A 22,768-nucleotide genomic window follows, 5' to 3' on the forward strand; every position below is an offset into this window, starting at 1 on the left:
TTCTAAGTGGGGGGCCCTGTGTCCTGCAAAGTAAACACGTACGAGCGCTCCGTCCATGTCTTATTTGTGTGTGGCATCTTGTGCGGTCGCGGTGTAAATGCGATTTCCTCCGAGCCGGTTGGGGTGTGAGACGCAGCAGGCGGAGCGTGAAGGAAACAAAACAACGCGGAGCTCAAGTTCGTCTGCTTCTTTGGCGGGGCTTGTGGTGTCGTCAGAACGCCGCACTCTGATTCGCTCCCATTGGAGGATATTAACTTGAACGATTAATTCCGATTAAATTGCAAATAAATTAGGATCGACACATCTTTTTTTTTTATCGCGACGTCACAGCAATTGTCGCCATCTAGCGGGCACTGTACGAGACTCATGCGCACATCTGAGCTCCACAAATGCCGTATACAAAGCGAATTGTCAGAGTATGGCCTCTGTGTAATCAAGAAAAAAGAAAGAAAGAAGTGGCGTAGCTTTGCAAAAAAGAACACAAAAAGTGGCGGAGTTCCGTGGTAAGACGTCCGCTTCACACGCTGCGGACAAATGATTGAATCCTGGAAGCCCCGCGGCGGCGGGCAAGATCTTTTTCGAGCATTCGGCAGTATATAGGACGGACGCCTTATGTCATACTACGACAACTACTACGGTAACCACAAGGAGCGCCATTTGCAATCGTGGGAAGAGCCGATAACAGCGATCGCTGTAAAACAAAATTTGCAGCCAACGATAAGTGTCTTCTGCGAGCACCCCCGAAGCAGAACGGCGGGAAATGTCCGACCACTTTGTCCCTCTCGATCTCACCATTCCGGCCGTCGATCACTCGAGCTAAGAGAGAGTTTTAGTGCTGCGTATAGGAGAAAACGCCAACACTGTGCGTTTGCGTTAGTTCTGCGTGCTCCACACTGCGCATGCGCATCGCCCCCATGCGCCAGTCCAAGACCGCAGTTCGGGCTTCGCGTACGCGCAGTGTGGAAGGCGCAACGTTACGCACGGCGCTTGTGTTCGTTCGCGTTCTCGTTTAGTGCACACTGTACGTGCGTGTCACCTGCGTTCGTGTATTATGTGAGAGTGTCCGCGTGTGGTAGGTATGGGTCTGTGTCCATTCGTGCGCGTGCGTGTGAGCGGCAGCGTTCTTGCGAGTGTCATTTTATTTATGTGCTTCTTGGATCGTACAATTACGTGGATCTGCAACTATTGTTACTTGGGATCTAGATGTCGATCATTCGTCTGAACTTGCGCACTGACTCTCGCTTTGTCTTTTTTGTTCCTCGTTCTCTCTGCAGTTCAGTACGACGTGACGTGTTCGAGCAAGCAGCTGAAGGTGGCGGTGTTCGTGAACAACTCGGAGTCCGTCGTGTACCTGGAAAAGCTGAAGGGGTATCCAGGTAAGCAGCGATAACCTGTAGCCTCACTTTGTGCGCAGACCTGCGACGTCTTCTTTCCCGCAAAGCTCGCAACGCACGAACCAATCATTGGAGAGACCGGCGCAATACGATGCGCGGACCACGTTTGAAACCGAGTAATGCCACCTTAGCTAGAGATTTTCAGAACGCGAATCCGTAACCCAACCTAAAATCTTCGGTCCCACAGCTAATTCATCGTGCAAAAAAGACGGTATCCAAACACTGACTTCCTTCCATGGCGGTCACATTGATCAAATAAAAATAGCCTGCAGGCATGTAGGAAGCCAACATGATTCTAAGATGCTTGCAGATGCGTCCGTCATCATGGCTGCAGTGAACATGCGGTTTCATATTACGGATGATGGAATGTTTCGGGCTAACCACAACTCGCTTAAAGCCCATTAACAAACTTGTTTACGACCCAGTTCTTGTGAGCTCCTACACTGGCACGGTGGCGCCGTCTGTGACGTGACCCCGGAACTGCATTTCATGGTGATGGGATTGCCGCGCCCTATGCATCGAACTGCGCCAAAACGCTTACTCATCGACATTTTGCCCACATGTGACGAATTTGCGCCAACATTGCGCCAAAACTTAATTTCGCAATATTAGTGCTCAAAATAGAATACATCAGGCCCCGCTACATGGCCGTATCGTTACGGCAGGCTTGAATGTATTTCCAAAACTTTCATTATCGCCTCAAATAACGTCTTATTCCATTTGATCTCTTTATGAAAAATTGTCAACACTCAGACGTTTTGCAATGTTTTTTTGTTTTTTTCTCATGCTTGTTGTTTGTTTTGGCTTGATATCTGTCATCCTCCAGTGCGCTTGTCACCGTGCAGTGATGCACTGCAGTGAAGCAACAGCCGCGTCGTAGGCGGCGCCATTATGCATATCTTGCTTCGCCGCAGCGCTCCTTCGTGCTGAGCGGAAAGTACTCCTCCAGAGCGGGACGTTACGCACGGTCTCTGAACAGTATATTTGATAGACTGCGATATTCCGACGACATTTTTTTCACATTCGAGAGTCATCGAGGAGACTTGAGTACTACGAGAAAACTTTTATGGACTGCTCCATATGTTTAATTTTATGTCAAGTGTCGTTTAGTCACTTCCTTTATTTGGGTTTCATCCGTTCGGTCCTAGAGTGAATGCAGTAAATGAAAACTAAATTAGCTGGAGCAGTAATTGCAAGCATGTGATTTACCTAAACAAACTGGAAATAATTTTTTAACTTAATTTTTACGTGTTTTTAATGATAATTCTACTTATAAAATGAAATGGAAGATCATAATCAAACGCCCAAAGCTTTTTTTTTTTTTGTAAAATTAAGAATTTCTGTTTAATGACAACATTTAGTGCTTAAAAGAACCACAAAAAACATTAATTTGGATGCTTAAATTTATTATATTCTTACATATTTCAGTGGAATATACTCTTTGGTTTACTTTTGATTTGGTACCTAAACTAACCATGCACTGCAGTTTGTAATCGTTTTACCCTGTCTCGCACCTCTACGCGTAATTAAACTGCTAGCTACGGAATCACACCTGCCATGCTGTTGATGCCATCAAAAGGTTGCAGAAAAGCAGGAAGGCGAAGCACGCATAAACACATGTATCTTAACATGATATTCGAACTGTTATGAATAAAAATGAAAAATGTGCTTATGATCCAAAAATACTTTTTGCTGCGCAAAAACCAGACTTTTGGCCTCTTCAATAGCTGCTCCCTAATAATTCAGACCAATCACAGCACTGATTTCCCTAGGGCGAAGGCTTTGTACTCTTTGCAAGATCAAATGTACATACTAATTATGAGAAATGGTCCTTTATAACATTGTCAAAACTTTTTCGCGCCAGAAAAATGAACGATGCGCCGAAGGAATAAATAACAGGAACTACTGTAAACGACTTTATATGTTCGCGGGCTCAATATCTTGCAAACTTAGCGAAGTGTGATTTTCAGGAATATTTCCTGACAACAAAAAATTTTTCGAATGTGAGTGGTATGCTATGTATTTGTTACCGTAGAGAAACATTTTCGCGTTATCTATTTTTTTTTTAAATATATATTCAAATCGCGAAATTCGCGAAAACTGTATTTTTGCGAAAATTGAGACATTTATATTCTACGGCATTGGCGAGTTCCACGGCTAACCGATAGATGGCACCAGTGTGTTCTCCCTCTTAAGAGATCCTAAGTGCGTTTAAGTCACTCGCTCGTAAGCGGTCGCAAGTGTGTGAACCTGCCTTATTTATGACTACGGATGAGGTTATATTTAAGGATAATCACAACTCGCTCAGAATACACGCATTCTGCCTGTCACTGCTTTCCAAAGAGACAGAATGGCGACCAGGTGCTCTTTAATACGGCTATTAGGAACGTGGTCTCTGTCACAATTCCCTTTCCCCTTTTGGTGTTGGCGACGAGATGTTTCGTTGGTGCCAACTTGGGCTCTCTCCTGTGACGTAGCGAGTGTGATTCGAGCAGACGACGTACCGATTATCGCACGGAGTGGTTAAGCTGGTTCACTTTTATATCTGTTAATAACTCTTCATTTCTTTTAAAAGAAAATGTGTATGGCATGCGAAAGAGTGTTTCTGCATCGAATTATAGCGTCTCCAGGCCCACTTTAAAAGATACAATTTGTTGAAATGTTTGAAGACAAGAATGGAGCTTGATATGACAGCTTGCAAAGCGTGCTTCACGGCGTCTTTGGTTATTGCTTTGTTGAATCTGGAGAAACTCCCGTAGAAAAAAAAAATGACTTTGCCATCACACGTACCAAAAATTGTGAACAGCAGCAGAGGCTGCTGCTCGTAATTTTATCTACGTCTGTTACTCTCTTGGTGAAGAATTGCTTATTAACACTTTGAATTTCGCCATCACCAAAGTATAGGACCTGAGAGACATTTTGTTGCCTGGCGCAGTACACGTTTTGACTAATATGGACCTTGCCGCTACCGACGCTTGCGTCCTTGTGTGATGCGACAATTACTGCCGAGTATTCTTTATTTTTACGATACTGTGCGGACTAAGTCAAAGTGATAATTTTTACAGTAGCGCTTTTTTCCCCGAATGGAATGTGTGGCAAAAGAGTTTGCGACGTCACGACTTCTGCTCGATGAAAAAGCTGACATTTTCATAGCTTTATAAATTTCCGGGCTTGGCCCAGCAAGTCAGGGAGAGTGGTTAATTCGTTTTCCTATATTTTCCTTTAAGATTGAATATAAATTAAGAACAGTTCTCGCTTAGAAGCACGGCACAGATTCTGCATAAATATTATTTGGGTCCTCTGAAACAAACATAGAGACAGTCGTTATCCATAACCGATGTATAACTCAATTTCGGGACGCCCAAGTGTCATATACTCACCAATCTACATATTTCATGCGCGAATTGTTTTTTTGTTTCGTCCAACGGGCAAAAAAAAAAGAAATTTAGTTGAAACGACTCTAGGATCCACCCACCGCCTCTTCCAGCTAGTTTTTTTTAGAAATCATATTTATTGGTTCGCAAACTACAGAAACCAATAAGCTTGGAACTAATATGAGGCCTACACTCGGAGCACAGAGTAGAACCAAAAGCTAGGGTACATGGAGTCGCTTTCCGTGGAGCATTTACTACCTACGGAATAGGTTTTCGAGTTTCTTGCGCCCTTTTACAACTTGCGGGCATCTTCTAGCTCCGATTCCCACAAACCCTGTCTCCGGATGAATATGACACTGCAATACTTCGCTCTCGGCAAACGGGTTTATTCACTCACTCATTGCCTTGGGGGGTTTCGGGATCGGGGGACGGTCATCAGCGAGGCCGGGGGAGAGTCCGCTGCCCGAGCAGCTTCTCCGAGTCCCAGCGGTGGTCGTCCACACCGCGTCATGGGGACGTCGTCGTCCAGGGTCGCTGTCCGGTCCGTTTGTCGAGTCCGCCACTCGACGTAGTGCCCGCACTCCCCCGCGCCAGCGTCCAGCGCCGTCCGAGCTCGCCTCCGTGACCGGTCCCTTGTGTAGTCGGCAGCCCAAGCCCAAGCCCCCTTCCTTTGTCTTCGTTCCCCTTTTAAGACCTTCCCAAGTCCTTGTCCCGCCGACCGTCCAATCGGGAACCTTGCTGCGAGCCGACCCTCCGACGTCAGCGCTGGGTGAGGGGGCGCTTGCCCCGTTCCTCCCGGAGAGCTCGGACTTTCCGCGACAGGACGGCGACTGGAAACGGGAAGGTCACAGGGAACGAAGTAGCGCCCGACAATACGGCGGCGGGGACCGGCAAGGTCACGGAGAGCGGAGGAGCCAGGGAGAGGGTTTCCACAAACTTAGTAAGCTCTTTCTTTCTAGGTTTTTTCTCGTTCTGATACAAGAGAAATTACACTCTGTTCATTGCGGTAGGCGTTGTACTGAGGTAAACCTTTGGATATTCTATCTTTATTCTCCACACTGCTATACAGAAGAAAACATCACAACCCTAGAGCTTCGACAAATCAGCAGCAAACGTGTCTGCGTAGCGCAACGATATGCGTGCCACGCCTTCAGGCCATATAATGGAATATCACAAATATCACTTCATACACAAAACAATATAAAAAGAAAAACGGGTGAAACAGGTGTGTCGCCCGAACAACAGAAGAAACAAGCTAACAAGCCGAGGAACCTGCAGCGCCGTCTGCTCTCCCTGCTACCCGCTACGTCAGAAACGATGATGATGATAGCTAGAGAAATGCCCCTGTAGTTTGCGCTGTCCGGTAAAGGGGCCCTGCAATTACTTTTTTACTAATTTTTAATTTGCACCGGACCTGAGTGCACCGAACCTAGTAACTTAATAAAACTTTTCTTTTCTTGAGCCTAGATTTATTTTAAAAGTTATAGGCAAATTAGAATTACAAAAATAAGCAAAAAACAGCCTCCTTCATGACGTCCTTGGTTCCTCGAGGGGCCATGAACTAGAGGAGGGGTAGAGAGCTTAGCGAGCGCTCACGGGCTGCCGCACTCCGTGTCGACGGCGCGAGGGGGCGCCACTAAAGCATGTTCTGGATAGGCTGTATGCAGCGGGCGGCCAGGGCGGCTCTCATTGCATTTGCTGCGCGATTAAACACTAATTCGGCATGACACTTCATTGGCCACAAGCGACAGCAAACACGGGGTAAAGATCAGTTCAGAACGGGAGTCCCCTCGCGCTGCCATACTGCCAAATGGCCAAATCGCCAGACAAAGCTGCCCGCCGAAGGCCTTCGGAACGCTCGGAGCCGGTCGGATCCTCCTGTGCATACGACCGTAGCGCCGCCGCGTACATCCGGGGCCTTTCCGTATTGGCGCCTGATCCCACTACTCCTTTCTAGTATGCGCTGCCTTTTCCGCCGCTTGATGGCGGGTATGTCGACGGGTCATTTCTTGTTTTCGTACTTTATAAACTGGATTTGTTTCTTTTCCGATCGAAAATACTGAACAAAAACTACTTTCATACATAATTTAAAGGGTTCGCGCCACTTATACCTTGTATTTCGACTAAAAAGAAGCTTTTAGCAGCTCTGACCAGTAGCAAGCCCAGAACCAAAGACGTCACATATCGCGCGCTTTCGGTACCGCGGGTCGCCCCCGTCGGTGGAGGAGCTTTCCGCGTCGTCCGGTTAAAATATGACGCACTGATATTTAGTTACTCTCTCCGTGCCCGCTGGCTTGCCCGAACCTCAAGAGACGTGGAGAACCCTAACCTTGGCAGCAGTAGTTCGAAAGGCTGTCGTCTGCGTTACTTTGCCGAACTGGAGTTCTGACTTCGCGGAAGAAAACAGGCAGGTGGTTAAGATAAGTGCGTGAATGAATATTTCCACTGCGCAGTCACCAAAATACTAAGCTTCTAATGAAATCCTAAGAAACGCAGAGTTTTCCGTGCAAAAAGAGGAATTCTACGAATGCTCGCGTAGGTGTGGCACGCCGCGTTTCTTTGTGGCAAAGAGTTTGGCCTTTGTGAAACCCCAATCCAGCTTTGAGGGGAGGGCAGTAGCTTCATTCACGTTGGACGTTATCTCATGGCAGTTCCATGACGCGAATTTTATGTAAGAACCATTCCGGTCAGGACAGCTGTGATCTTGTACGTCGCCTGCTTTTCCGCTTTCAAAGAAGGCAAGCGTTCCTTGTTGTGACTGTTAAGTGCGAATGTAGATGTTTGAAGAACTTCTCCATGTTCGACGAGGCGAGATCTGAATCTAAAAATGTTAAAGAGACCATGAAATGACGGTTTTACTTTTGCCAGATAATTTTTACATTAACTCTTCAACGTTTCCTGAATGCCGAACAGATATTCGTTTTCGTCTCGGTTCATTAACTTCTACACACAAAAAAAAATGAAATATCGACTTTTTCTTTCTCTCCAACTGACCGCAAAACAAGTTGTGGCGTAATTTTGACGGTCGTGACGTACGCTGGGACAGGAACCGTAAGTTCTCTCGGCAGTAGGAGAATGGGAGTGTTAGCGGCGGCGAGTTGGGGGTGCGCCGGTAGGTTTTACTGCGCTGATGGCGCTGATGTCACCGACGTATTTTCTGAATCGGCGCCTATCATCGCTGCGATAGCCATGGACACGTCGCAGCTGAGCGAAATTCAATTATATATGTTGCGCTACAGCGACAGCATGGGACTAGCCTCATACGCCGGTATGCCTGTTGGAAAGTGCAGCGAGTCTTCCGGTGAAGACTCCAGAAGTCAACCCAACTGTCATTGTTGGTAAAAGGCGGCCCGTGTCAGTCGTTTGCAAAGCGACGTTGATGAAAACAAATTGCCGCGGTGTTTTTCGCGGCCTCGGAGATGCAGGAGCGAGCCGACGTTAAAAAAGATACGTTTGAACTATGACCGTGTCAGCAAGAGCCACGTAAATACCTGCTCACACTCTGAGCGGACGCGCGCGTTTGATGGAAGTACTGTATTCGCGCTGTTGGTGAGCGCTTCAAGACCGATCTTTTACGATTGCAACTCGATACTGACGTGGCACTCGGCAAAGGAAGGTTGGCCCGGCATTGCACGTAGCTCCCACGAACTGTTATAGCTCGAGAGTGGCGTGCAGTCATGTCAGAATAAAAATGGCAGACTAATAACAAAGTGTACATGCCGTGTTACGAAGGTAATCCATACGGCGTTTATTCGAGCTCTATATCATACAAAACAAGACGATAGAATCGACGAGAGTCCCTTTTCGACAACAGTGTTCGTCAACACTGCCTCGGAAAACAAGATGACAAGGGAAAGAGATTGACCTCACCTTTTAATCTAAAATTGAGGTCAGCGATCAAACTATAATACGGGAAGGGTCCACAAGGGTCGCGCGGGCATGTTCCATTCAGCACGCCAGCCGGTGGTGGGCAGGCTGTCTTGGCCAAGTACCGTCGAAGCAAAACTGCGCCGAGTCAGAGTGCCTGCTAGGCCTATATTCTGCGCAGCTCGCTTGGTCGGAATCGGTGGATTTGTGACCGTCGTAACTTTTCTCGGGTGTTTGTGGATCCAGCGTTCTTGTTCGTCGTGGTTTCAAGTACTTTTTACTTTTTTCTTGCTGCTCGAAGTCGGGACGCGCGAGAAGAACACGTACAAAAATAAACGTTCTTTGGCCGTTTCGACTTGTAACTGAGCGACGCTGTCGGCCCTACGGTCTTTTTCTTGCTTCGTTTACCACACAATAGATGGCGCTTGGCTCTCAGCATTATCAAATTTCGCAATTTTCGCCACACATCTATAATTACGCTACAAAATGTGGATTTCAATATTATTTAACAAAACTTTTAGGAAACATTTGCCGGCTATTTATTGTTTATGATCGCGGTGCTGGTGAGGTAGGCGCTTACCCAATAGGCGACCTGGATTCGGCTGACGTGCTGCAGTTCTGCGGATGCATAGCAGTGAAAAGTCGGAGAGCTTTTGTAGGAAAGAAGGCGCAAAAGAGTCCAGTTTTCTTTTGAAAGTTCTATAGCAAAGAATTTTTTTGACTCCCTATTTTTGTGTTTCTTTTCACACCTTTTACGACGTCCGGTGGATAAAATTCGATTTCAGAATCGTTTCATGGTCCCTTTAAACAAGAAGATGCAAAAACAAAAATAGTCATCGGACGACAGGCGTCGAACTGTGTCTGCAGAATTATTTTATTTCACACATTATTTGCTTTAGTGCATCTCTACTTCGTTTTCCGCGTGAAACAACATCAGATGTTCAAAAACGCCACGGGTTTTCAGGTAGATGGAGCACATAGAACTTAGGATACAGTCTAAAATGTTTGAACTTTGGCTACATCACAAACACAACGCTACGAAAAGCTAATACAAAACACACACACACACATGCACAGACAGACACGCAAACACACAGACGCGTGCAGACGCGAACACACATACACACACAGACGCACGCGTGCACACATAGAGGCCAGCGCTGACGAAGAACCAAACGAAGCACCTTCAGGATCCCTCTGGGGCAAGTGATGCAGCTGCGTGTCCAAGATAAAGAGGCTGCGAAGGAGCTCGTCCGTGCAATTTTGAAAACACGTCGCATTTCTGTCTGTGTGCTTCTGATAAAACCCCCTATAAACGAAAAAAAAAAAAAGGTGTTGAAAATACGACGCCGTTACGCGAGCAGCAGCTCGAAAATGAAACTTCGAAACAAAATAGAAATGAGCTTTCGAAATGCAATAACAACAATCCGCCTATCGACACGCATGTCTCCGCGAAAGCGTGCAGCAAGGAGCCGCTTGTTTTTCTTTCCTAAAAGGGGTTTGTTCGGGGAGGGAGGTTAAGGAGGTTTCGATGGCGTTAGGAAGCTAAAGTAAGTATACACACATCACCGAGAGGAATGCATTTGGGAGGGAGGAATGAAAGCCGGCAGGTGCATTTTGAATGTAAGTGCGCGCTTTCTGGCTTGTGCAAGACTGTTGAAGCACTTGAGGCAAGCGCGATCGTCCGATTGTGCGTGTACGTGTGTGTGCGTCTTCTTTTTTACGTTTCAGACTACACAGATTCCCTGGCTCCCTCGTGGAGAGTTTCTTTTTTCTTCTTTTACGTGTTTGTTTTTTATGGCAATGAAGCTCAAAACGCCCACGTGAAATATTTTTTTTTTCTGCTTTGCAGGCAGGTTTTATTAAACGGCTGGCGGCTGCGCGAAAACAAAAGCGATTCGTGCTCGAAGCACTATAGGTGTGTCAAAATCGAAAACATTTTTAGTCCGCGTTTTGCGAGCCAAAGCTCAGCTACCGTGGGTTCTGCACCAGCTTATCGTTCCTGAAGAAATGCATTTGCCCGTGGACGCTGTAGGAGCTCCCCGGGGATAAATCCCCGGGATTTGTTCGCGTCAGGCTTTTGCTACGCACCGGCCAGAGGGAGGGACAGATGTCTGGACAGAACAAACGATCCCGGTGTGCTCGCCGATAAGTTACTTTTTAACAATATCTTGCTGTTCAACAGTTTTGCATCAATCCTAGAGACCACTAAGTTTGTCTGCGATGGTATGCAGAGGGAAAACCGCTCAACTGCAGTTCAAACGCTGGCATCCCTTCCACCGACACCTCGTCGATGTGAACGACGGAACAAAGGTTGAAATTGCGCCGGCTTAGGACGTCATGCACATTCCACCGCGAACCTCTCGAGAATACCGCTTAACAGCCTAGACACGTAAACATTGTATGAAAAGGTTGAACGAGGCGCACTGAAACAGGACGAAAAGAGACACAGGCACGACAAAGAAAAGTGCCTTTTAATCGATATGTACAAACTAGCACGAACCAAACTCTTATTGTAAACATTCGACTCACTTGCATTCGCAGCAAACACTGTAGAAGAACGTAGCCTTCACCCCTACAACCTACATACAGAACGATTGGTCACGTGATCCGGTACAGATTTTGTGCCCCAATGTTTGTCGTATTTAGTAATCTAAAGTGTCTACCGACAGCTAGAAGCCTCAACCGTATGACACTAAGCTAGGTATTAAATATAACGAAATTCACCGGGAAGAGGACCATAACCATGTGACAATGCACTATCCTCAGAAGTCCCAAAAAGGGGGTCATAACGAACGCAGGTCGAGATTTATTATGTTTGCGAATTTTTCTTCTTGGTTTGTTTTTTCCGCGGTGTGACCGGCTAATCTTATAGCCTCATTGACTGTGGAGGATGATAAGATGACCAAGACCATCCTGTGCCCCTTAATCCACGGCCGCTCGATCAGAAACAAGCTACGGCCCGCCGCGTCGCGCCGCCGTACATAGGCGAAGGCGAGATTGATCAGTTTACACTAGTGGCCGCGTTGGCGATGATAATCTTCTACGCTTCGGGCAATTTCGGGGACGCGCGCTGCTGAGCAGCAGCGAAGAGATAGTGATCAGTGAGAGATACCACAGAACAAACCAACCAGCGCCGGTGATGGACCTCTGGGAGCACAACTATCCCTACGGTTGACATTCTCTTGCTGTTATCGACCGGTAGGCGAGACGCGCCTGGGGTGCTTCCTTGGCGCGTCTCGCCGTTTCTGGTGCATCGGGAGGGTCCGCACTTCTGCGTTTCGGATCAGGCGGCCGTGCTTAAAGGGGTACTCCACCGATCTTTTGAGCTACCTCAACTAACTATATTTTCTGACTCCCCGGCCTTTACTCTCTCCGGTATGCTATTCAGAATCGCGAAATTCATAATAGTTATTGCGAAATCGGCAAATGAAAATGATGCAAAAACCAACATTCAAATATACGCGCGCTTTTCAGGGCCGTGACGTCAGTGGCAGGCAGGCTTGCCAGTCGAGCAAGCAGCCTAAAAATAGAATATGCCGATCATTTGCTCCGTGTTGGAGCGCGGGTACTGCAGCGAGCTTCCCAGGCATTCATTTGACACCATGAAACTGCTTCGAATCAGTTTAAAACAATATCTACAGCCCAAAGAGTGAACCCCTGCCTTCCACTGACGTCACTTTTTCACTGTTGCCAGTAGAGACTTCGAGCTTGAAAAACACGGTGAGGACCAAAACTGTAAATTCAATAACTTCGCGAAAAAATAATATTTTGACCTAATATTGGGGATACTATTTTCGCGATGTTTGTTGGTTAGTTTAGCAAAATTGCAAGCAAATCGGAGACAATGAAAAAATCGGTGGAGTAGCCCTTTAATAGTTTCACACCCAAGTGTATATTCTTTGAATTATAATGCAATTAAATGCAAAGGGGTGTTCTTATACGAGTATGGCTGAGACATGGTTTGCCTGCCGTGAAAAGTTCGTGCAAACTTTCTTCTGAAGGGGTGTTCAAAAAGAATACTTCAAAAATCGTGAAGCGACACAGCTCCGTCATATGTCGTGCAAACATCTGCTTCCGTCTGTTTTTTTTTTTTTTTTTGCGTGGGGAGTGTTTTTTTTCATAAAAATTCGTTTGTGTCCTTCAAAGAAGCCTTGAGCATGCCGATCACGTGGGTCCAGTAAACCACTCGCATGATCTGCTGGCAGTCGGTCAATCGCTCAAAACCTCCGCTGCTGTTGAAGTCCCGAATACGGGAAAGGGAAAAAGTGCGAGGGGGTGGCAGAACAGATGGGCAGGCAACAGTCACACCATTGGCAGGTGGCGTGTGGCGTCGAATCTGACGAGGACCGAAGTCACCGAAAAGCGGAGGAAGCGAGGAGGAAAGCCGTGATGTTTGCCTGGTGGTGTGCAAACAGAAAACGGACTGCCCGACTTCCACTTCATATGACGGAGTTCTGACAACTCGCGAGTTCTGAAGTGTCCTGTTTGGACAACCCTTGACACGCTCTACAGGTTCCACGGTAGGGAGGTACTGAGGTTGTTTCGCAGGACAGACGCTAAATACCATTATAGCGTGTTCCCAATGCGCGCAGATGTTAACAAACAGACACGTTTTGGAGCTTTCCTGATGAGGCACGTACGCCTGCCTGTAGAATTTTTTACCGAAACGAGACCTACGATAAGGTGCAACTATTACGAACATATATTTGTGAGGCTCCAGACCCGACTTCTTTTCCGCGCCAAGAAACGCACATCTTATAACCTCATAAAATAAATTGCCATAAAAAAAAAAAAAACAAGTACGCTTCCCTATACAACAGTTCCAACACGTATAGTCTAGGGGAGTCAAACAACCCACGTTACCTCCGCGACGTCTCTGACTTCATTTCGCCTGCCGTGCTAACTCAGCAAATACACGACTTGGTTAGCGCAGAGCGAGTTATGGCTTAAAGGAGCTGGGGAAGTTGATACATAACGCAAACCTGAGACGGCAGCAAATCAAATAACGGCACACGAAATGATCTCAGCGAGCGAGACTTTTTTGTGTATGTGTCGTTTTTCGCGTACCTGCAGTCTCGTGGTTGTCATATGTTCTACTCCGTTTGCATCGATAAATTATTTTGGTAGTAGCTTCCCCAGATGCCCTTTTCTTGCACTTTCCAGGAGAAAACAAAATTATTAAAAAAAAAGGGGGGGGGGGGGTATTCGGAAGCACTCCAAGTCTCGGCCCTGAGTCCCGATTGATTGGACGGTAGTGCACACGGACTGCGCGGGAAATCAGACCCGTCTTCACGTAAATTTAGATGGCCTGCCGCTACGTGCCACGAATACGGTGACCCGGAACGGTCGCAGTGTCGAGAAGACTCCTCGGGCACGTCCGGGTTCCGCGAGGAGGAGCCCGCTTCCACGGTTTCTGTGCCGTTCTGCGCGAGCCTCAGAATCGCGGCGGTGCTCCAGTGCGCCCTCTCGTTGCGGATTAGCGAGCCGTGCAACCATCGCTCATCCGAGGATCCCGGCGTCGCTGGTCCGACGCGATTCGACGTCACCGAATCCCCCGCCACGGGCGAAGCCGTCCTCTTTCGATTTCCTCCCTTCGGATTTCGTATTTTTAGAGATCCCCGGTGACTTATGGATCGGAATAAATTCCCGCCCGGGGCAAGAAAAAAAAAAAAAAAAGAAGAAAAAAACTTGGTCGGACGTGGCCGTCGCCTGGACCATCCCTTGTTGGTCGCTGTCAAACCGTGGGTATATCGTACCCGCGGCTAATGTTTGTATAAGGGACCCGGGCTCAACTCTGCATTATTTATGGTACTACTGCGTTTTTGTGTTTGCTTCGGAGATATTTTGACAGGTGTTTCCTCTGTCCGAGAACGGTCCATTTTACCATGATTGACGATGCGCGGCTTGTGGTCGAGTCGTTTACTTGCAATTCGTTTTGCGGGTACGAACCTCGTGCGTTCTAAGGTGACACGAAGATTGATCTGCCAAAAAGAGACGTCTTCCGTCCGAAAAGAGGAGGGGGAGGGTACCTTCGAGCAAACGGTTGTCCGCCAACTCTGGCGGTCTCTAAATCAGGCTTTTGCTGATCGGATTGCTCAGCAATGGTAGAGTTCACTGCACTCTCGGACGTTCACCGGTGCATGCCGCCCCGCATTGCACTCGGAGCCCCCTTCGTCATTGGTCTTTCTTTGACCAGCTTAGACAAAGAGAAGGGCGAGGGTCATCGTGTAGCAACCTTCGTGACACCTGAATGGCAGAAATTTTCCACCCCCTTTCGCCACTTGAACTATCGCGATATCTATATTTAGGTTTTCAGATTCGCAGGGCTGATTAAAGGAAGACAAGTAATAAAAGGGCTCCGAGTCCGCCCTGGGCTGGCATACGCCATGTCGATTCTTGCATATCTACAGCCCAGCGTGCGATATCCAGAGCCCAGCACGTGCATGTTCGTGGCTTCTCATAACAAGCAAATCACAGACCAGACAAACGAACGCTGAAGATGGCACCGGCGAGAAGCCGTTATTGGAAAGGCCTTGAGGAAAAAGACTATTTACATGAATCCGTCACCGCGCGCGTTGCATTCTGGGTATCTGTGAGCCAGGAGCGGGACGCGTATGAATTTTGCTTCCTGTTGATTCCCGCATTGCATAACGTGGTAATACACCGCGATGAGGCGCTTCGAGTTCTGGAATAATACCCTCGTTACAATAGCGCTCTCAGCTGGAATTAAGCCAGCGATCATGGGCATCTCCTAACTGTCATTGAACTCAACTAAGCTGTCTGGTGTTACATGGCACATAGGCCTAACAAACCTAGTTAAGATGCGCGTCGCGGGACACAGTTGAAACCGAAACGAAACCAAAACCGAGGCCACATTACCTTAAAAAATATATAGTGATACAAATGAATTATATGCACTCTTTTCAATCATTAGACTCGCTTAATTTAAGAAACGATAATCAGAGCGTTTCACACGAATACAGGCAAGAGAGACACGCACAGACTTATCGACATCGACGTCATAATGGCCGCCATCGCCGATCTTTGACTTCCGCGACGTGCCGTGGTCTTTCTAGCGGCAGCTCTGGCCCCGAATCCTACCTCTTCCGACAGTATTTTTCGCTACGATACTTTTTAGATACCTGCCCTAATCTTCCGCAAAAGTAAGTGCTTCGCTGGCGCTAGCCATGGGCGGCAATGCGACGGACGCCACCATCTTTAGCTCTATTGGGGATAAGACCAGTGCCTGCTGTGTTCCATGGGTGCCGCCATGTTTGTTAATGCTGACGTCATGACACAGTAGAGTCACTGCCCTTTTTGCAAGACTCCGCTTTTTTAGAAACCTTCGCACATATCGTAGTGCAATAACGTCAGAAATGCACAGTTGCGAAGCTCGAAAAACAACACCGATGCCAAGGATGTTGTAAAAAGCAAAAAAAAAAGTATTTTTATTTAGTGCCTCTCTTCACAAGAGCCTGCGTTTAAGATGATTATTTCCCATTTTTATCGCTGGGGGCTGGGATTTCAGGCACTGGTCTATACTCCGTTTCACCTTATGCTGTATAGACGCTGTGCAGCAGCTGTGTATGGACGCCGCCATAACTGACCTTCAGTTTTTGTTTCCTCTTATTTCGTTTATTTCATTTCATCATCACCATAGCAGGCTGCAGGTTATTGCAACATTAGATTCAACTGTGTCCTTTTCTAAAGCATCGGCCTTTGTAGAGGATCTTCAACTACCGGTTCAGTTGCTCGGCATCTCGGTAAGACAAGAGAAGGTCAGCAATGGCGGCTGTAATTTGGCGCGTGTGTAAAGCGTCTATACCGCCGCGAAGGCTAGAAGCCCTAGCTCTTAGCGTCGCAGCTGCCCTTAATGCTCGAGAGCTTGTATTGTCGAGACTGCCCTATAGCAAGGAGCTTCTCTTGTAGCCTTTCCTGCGGTGCATCATGAGGTGAAATAGAGTATAATTGAGGTAGGTCAGCTCAGATGAACTCAAATATGTTTAGCGGCTCAATGACAGTCGGCGTCGCCGTGCAACTCCGGCCGATCGCGATTAAGTCAACTGTCGTTGGCTTGGTGACAGTTAAGAGCGCTAGTGAAACTAGGATATACACTGGCGCCCTTAACTGTCATTAAGCCAACGAGAGTTGGCTCAATCGCGATCGGCCTGAGTTACGCGGGGGCGCTAAGTGTCATTGAGCCGCCAACGATCATTCAGTTCAACTGAGCTGGACTACCTCAGTTATACTCTATTTCACCTTATGATGTTTCACATTTTTCACCTTACGACTATTTGCTTCACCTTATGACTTATGACATATTTCACCTTATGACTATTTAAAATCCGCAGGCTATAGCAGCCTGTAATACGCGATATCATAATTATTCACGCAATTTGTTTATTATTGTATCTCACTGTAAATAGTATATCATGGTGTATTATAGTGTATCATAGTGTTTGTTGCGCCACCTCTCCAACAACCATTCTTGGTTTCTCCTACCCCCCTAGCAAGGCGAGAAAGCTGACCCCACCACTGCGAGACTAACCTTTTCACCTTAGGGCTGGTTCACACATTTGCAACGGTTGCGTTCGCATGCAACTGAAACGACCGTAACGACCAAAACACCGTAAAAACCGTGACTCGTGGATGGCTTCGCGAAGCTACCTCTTGCATCACTTGCCATGCTGTGTATGGCGAACACTTGTCCCGGTGACTTTGTCGTTACAGTCGTCTCGGTTGCATGCGAACGCAACCGCTTTACGACAACCTACTACTACGACCTTTTCACTTTCGGCGGCCGCGTCTCGTGACGATCTGCCAGGCTTTTTCAGTATAGAGGAGGCTATATACCGCAGATAGTGGTGTCAGGTGATGAAAGGGACGCTGTTAGTTTGTTCCGCGAGCGCGTGGCACGCACCCCACTTTCAGCGCAAGTATTGGCCAGCCTAACGTTACTAAAACACTCCGTGGAGAACCTCGTGTACCTTTGAAACCCTTACCTCTCGCGTCCACCGAGACCAAACTGGATACGATAACAACGCCGCCCTTTCGCGACGAGTCAAAACATGAGAGTTAATTTATATAGCTACTGCGAAATGGCCCTGCAAGATGGCGCTACCGGCCCTTGCACAACTCGACCTGAACCAATACGGGCTGCCGTGCAGTTCCCGGTGTGGCCGCTGCGGGAGAAATGGCGGCGTTGCGATCGCCTTTAGTTCGGTTCTCAAATACGGACCGGAGCCACTTTTTCGAAGCAGGCTCTATGGCAGTTTCCCAGCTGAGTTGTCGTAGTAACGTTGGGCCAACCTGAATTAGGTCGCCTGAATTTCGAAGTGTTTGCGACTGCTCGATCGGGGTCACGTGATTTATGGGCCGCGTTCGTAATACGAGCTGGGGAGAGGACGCGAAGGCGCTGATCGCCCGCAAGCGTCTCCGCCTTTCTATCCGCGCTGCTCCTTGTTACGCGCCAACGCAAGGCACGCGCGTGTGCGTCTAATCTGCACGGGAGATGTCCGCCATTAAATTGCGAACGCTCTATTCACTATTCACAAAGGTGCATACGGCACGCCTTCGCTGATTCGTGTAGAATGCTAAAACCCCGGAGAAGAAAATGATCCCAAATCTTGCCGTTAACATTCCCAGCGTTCCAGATTTCTTTTTTAAGCTGGTTTTGCGATTGCGCTGCACACTCAGCACGACTCCCGCATTGCTTCGGATCGCCGAGTCGTACGCGGGAACACGCCGCTCCGAAATCGGCCCTTACTTATTCGGGCGGCTTCTGTCCGAAGAGACCGCGGTGGAACGGGCCGCCCGGGGCTTCCCTCCTGCTCCGCGGCTCAGCTCGGTGTCGGCTCTTCCACCGCTCTCCTTCCAACGTCTCGGACGACGTTCCGAACGCGCAGCAGCGCGTGTTCCCCATATGCGCCATGACCCGCTGGGAAGCCAAGAATTGAGCTTCAGTCGTACCGCTAATATCCATCGTAGAAAAGACAGTTGGCAAACACTGCCTGAGATGTTCCTTGTAAACTGGTCACAACTTGGCGAGTACATAGGACTTATTGCTTTGCACGACCGGAACGGGCCCATATATCATTATCAGGGGCTATATTTGCACGCGTATATGGCGATATGTGGCCCTATTTACGCACTTATATGGCCACATCTGGCAGTATTTGCCCACTTATATGGCGGAATATGGCCCTATTTGCTCCCACGTATTTCGGAATATGGCAATATTTGACTCCTTATATTATGATATATGGCCGTATATAAAATATATCAGGGCCATATCTGACATTTTCGTACGGGAATGGTCGCGCAAAAAACGGTCTGCAGACAGGTTCGTAAGATACAGATGTATGAAGGGAACCTGCTTCGAACGTCCGCAGTCAATGGACCTTCCCCGAGAAGCGTTCTGCGCACGCGCGAGCGCCCGATGCCAAGCGGCGGAAGTCGGAACGAAAAAGCGAGGAAATTCGGAATGAGCCTGTGGATAAGCGAGTAGAACAGGTGATTGCAGCATATATATAATTGGGTTACACAAAAAAAGAAAGTGGACGGAAGCAAAAACACAACGATTGGGTGGACGCCACGGATGCCCATTTTTAAGCTCGCGTTGGGCACGCGCCGCAGCTCGGAGAGCGAAGAAACTGGTAGCGTAGCTCCTGGTATCGATCGGTAGCGCAGGTAGGTCACTTCCTCGATTTTTAGTTCGTGCAGCCACGCCTGATGCCGTCGGTATGTGGAAAAGGTCCATTCTGTCGTTATGTCTGCAGTGAATACCCTGTCTTTTTTTTACCATGTATATGAGCAGTGTGGCTGCGACATTAGGCAGCGTTTCACGAACTCTATGGAGAGAGCTTCCTTTGAAATGCTGGCGCCCGAGGTGGAGGGAGGACAGCGTAGAGGATAGCGGTAGGAAGAAAGAACGAAGCTCGTGGGTTGACCGCTCCTACAAAGTGTGTGTCGCGTTAGAGCATTTGGAAGCGTAGCCAGGGGACATTGGTTAAAATAGTCCAATGTAAAATATGTTATGGAAAATATACGAGGTCTTGACAACTGGGCTTTTGGCAATAAAACACAACAACAGTGTGTTTAATATAGTCGGAAGTGCAAATTTAGGTTACATCATGGAAACTATGGTGGTCGCGTACCACCATCGCACAACGGTCTTGCTCTGAGTCCCGCACGTAGACTCAGACTACCGCATAGTTCTTCTCTCGTGTTGCTTGGTCTCGCCTGGCTGTAGCCAGATGCTGCATCCGGCCTGATGCCAGCCAGCCTCGTCTTCATGGCGCGGCAATCCACTTGTGAGACCCCCGATGCCGAGGAGTCGGTGTGAACACAAGCTTGCGAAAACAAAACCTTCGTGCCCTCCGAGCTTCGTAGGCGACTTCAAGAATGTGTCCGGCGAAATAAAATAAAAGGACCCAAACACAATGGCACTCGCTTACACGTTGGTTATCGTGTCGCAGCTTCGATATTCGCGACTCAATCATTGTGTTTTACTTTTTCGCCTTCTGGCTGCGGAAGGTTTCGCAGCACATTTTGATAGCCGCGGACTTCCTCTTCCAATGCGTTCACGAAGTTTCCCCCAGAGGGGTGAGGGCACCCTTGGTTTTGCGATTATTCGGTATATTGTGAGGGTGTTTTCGGTCGCTTCAAGAAGAAGACAAATGCCGGTTGTTTCCTGGTCGAGATCAGCACGCGCTGCCCGAGTCTCCTGTCCCAGCCCCAGCAGCGCGCAGTCCCGCGCACTGACGATTGTGCGTCCCACGCCACAAATGCCCCCTTCGAAGAAAAGGCCATCCTGGCCTTAGGAGATCAGCAGGGAGGGGGGCGCGGATAAAACATCTTGAGGCAACCAACACGTACGATGTGTCGACCGGTGGTTCGACGATCAGATGGTGGGTTGACAGGCTCAACTAGGTAGTTGAACGCGGAGGTCTGACGAATGACTTTGTATGGGCCCTTGAACTTCGGGAGAAATTTTTCACAGCGACCAGTTTGACGGAACGGCAAGAAGATTAAAACAAGATCCCCTGGAAGGTAGTGTACGTCACGGTGTTCGGCGTCGTAACGACGTTTTGATGCGTCTTGATGTTGCAGTGTGCGAGATCGTGCAAGTTGACGAGAAGCTTTGGAACTGCACGTGAATTGGGCCATGAGGTCGTTGTCGGGATGTTCGCTAGGCTAAGGTAGGATTGTGTCGAGGGTTGAGGATGGGTCACGGCCATAGAGCAGATAAAATGGGGAAAATCCAGTCGTTGTTTCAACTGCCGTGTTGTATGCGAACGTAACAAAGGGGAGAATAGTGTCCCAGTTGGAATGGTCCGAATTGATATACATTGAAATACTTTTTGTTAGGGTGTGATTGAAGCGCTCGGTGAGGCCATTTGTTTGTGGATGGTAAAGCGATGTCGTGCGATGGTCCACCTTGCATGCTTGGAGGAGACCTTCGACTGTTTGTGCCAGGAAGGAGTGTCCCCGGTCTGTGATTACGACCTGGGGGGCGCCATGTCATAGGATGATGTGGTGCAGAAGGAATCGTGCAACGCACTTGGCAGTTGCATCGGGAAGAGCTGCCGTTTCTACGAATCGAGTGGTGTGATCGATGGCCACGAGGATCCAACGGTTCCCTGTGGTGGAGGAGGGGAGAAGTCCAAAAAGGTCCACGCCCAGTACGCCGGAAGGTTTGGACGGTGGAGTTAGTGGTTGCGGGAGACCGGTGGGTGCCGATGATGAACGTTGACACTGTGGGCAGGAACGGGCATAATTGCAAATTGTGCGGTACATAGCGGGCCAGAAGAAACGATTGCGGATGCGAGCATAGGTCTTGAAAATACCGAGATGTCCTGCAGTGAGGTCGTCATGAAAATGATGAAGAATTTCCGGTAAGGAATTCGGATGGAACAGCCAGTAACCACCGCCGACCTTCGGGCATGTAATTCCGTCAATTAGACTGAAGTTTTGCGTCTTCTTAATAAATCTCTGTTTAGTAGAGGGGACGGTTCCATTGAGGTGTTGAAGTATTGGTCGTATCTATCCAGGGGTCAGAATGTCGGGCGGAGAGAAAGTTGTGAAATGAAATGGTGTCGAGAATCGAAGGTGGGACGGTGGTCGACACTTCCGCGTCGTGCATAGTGCTTGGTGGAACAGGGCAGCGTGAAAGTGCATCAGCATCATTGTGTTTACGCCCTGATTTATGTATTACCGCGAAGTCATGTTCCTGAAGACGAAGTACCCAGCGCCCGAGACGGCCGGAGACGTTCTTGATTTACGAAAGCCAGCAGAGAGCGTGGTGATCGGTTAGTACCTTGAAGTGGCGGCCGTATAGGTAAGGTCTAAATTTGTTTATTGCCCACACTACGGCAAGACATTCTCGTTAAGTAGTTGAGTAATTAGTTTCTGGTTTCGTTAGGGTTCGACTGGCATATACAATGGCCTGTTCTAGAGATGGCTTGTTTTGCAGCTGCACCAGCACAGCGCCTAATCCGTGTCCGCTTGCGTCGATGTGGAATTCTGTAGCGGCCGTGGGATCGAAGAAGCTCAAAACAGGCGGTGATGTGAGTATGGCTTGAAGAGAAGTAAGCGCAGTTGAGCAAGGTTCGGTCTATACAAATGGCACGTCTGTTTGAAGCAGCCGATGCGACGGTGCTCCGATTGTTGCAAATGCTCGGACGAAACGACGGAAATAGGAAGCGAGGCCTAGGAAGCTTCCCAGTTCCTTCACGTTTGTTGGGCAAGGGAAATGGGTAACTGCAAGAATTTTTTTATGATGTGGGCTAACACCTGCCTCGCTGATGATGTGACCGAGAACTTTCACTTTTTTTTCACCAAAGTTACATTTCTTGGTGTTGAGCTGAAGACCCGCATTAGTGAGACATGACAAAACTTGGGGCAGTCGAAGCAAGTGATCGTGGAACGTAGCAGAAAACACAATAATGTCGTCCAAGTAGCACAAACAGGTCTTCTATATTATGCCGCGAAGAACTGCATCTATCATTCTTTCAAATGTGGCGGGTGCATTAGAAAGTCCAAAAGGCAATACATTAAATTAGTAAAGTCCATCTGGCGTTGTGAAGGCAGTTTTCTCTTTGTCTTTCTCGGCCATTGGAATTTGCCAAC

General features: G+C 48.2%; 1 protein-coding gene across 1 annotated transcript in view; it reads left to right on the top strand.

Annotated features, from left to right (window-relative positions):
- Positions 1-1,078: 1,078 nt before the first annotated feature.
- Positions 1,079-22,768, top strand: part of LOC8043944 — a 77,393-nt gene continuing 55,703 nt past the window's right edge. The window contains exons 1-2 of the mRNA XM_042290953.1: positions 1,079-1,082; positions 1,275-1,376. Coding sequence (XP_042146887.1) covers positions 1,079-1,082; positions 1,275-1,376 — 106 coding nt within the window. The remainder of the gene's footprint in view (positions 1,083-1,274; positions 1,377-22,768) is intronic.

Source organism: Ixodes scapularis, unplaced genomic scaffold (genome assembly GCF_016920785.2).
Source record: "Ixodes scapularis isolate PalLabHiFi unplaced genomic scaffold, ASM1692078v2 PGA_scaffold0__279_contigs__length_252992795, whole genome shotgun sequence".
Lineage (NCBI taxonomy): Eukaryota > Metazoa > Arthropoda > Arachnida > Ixodida > Ixodidae > Ixodes > Ixodes scapularis.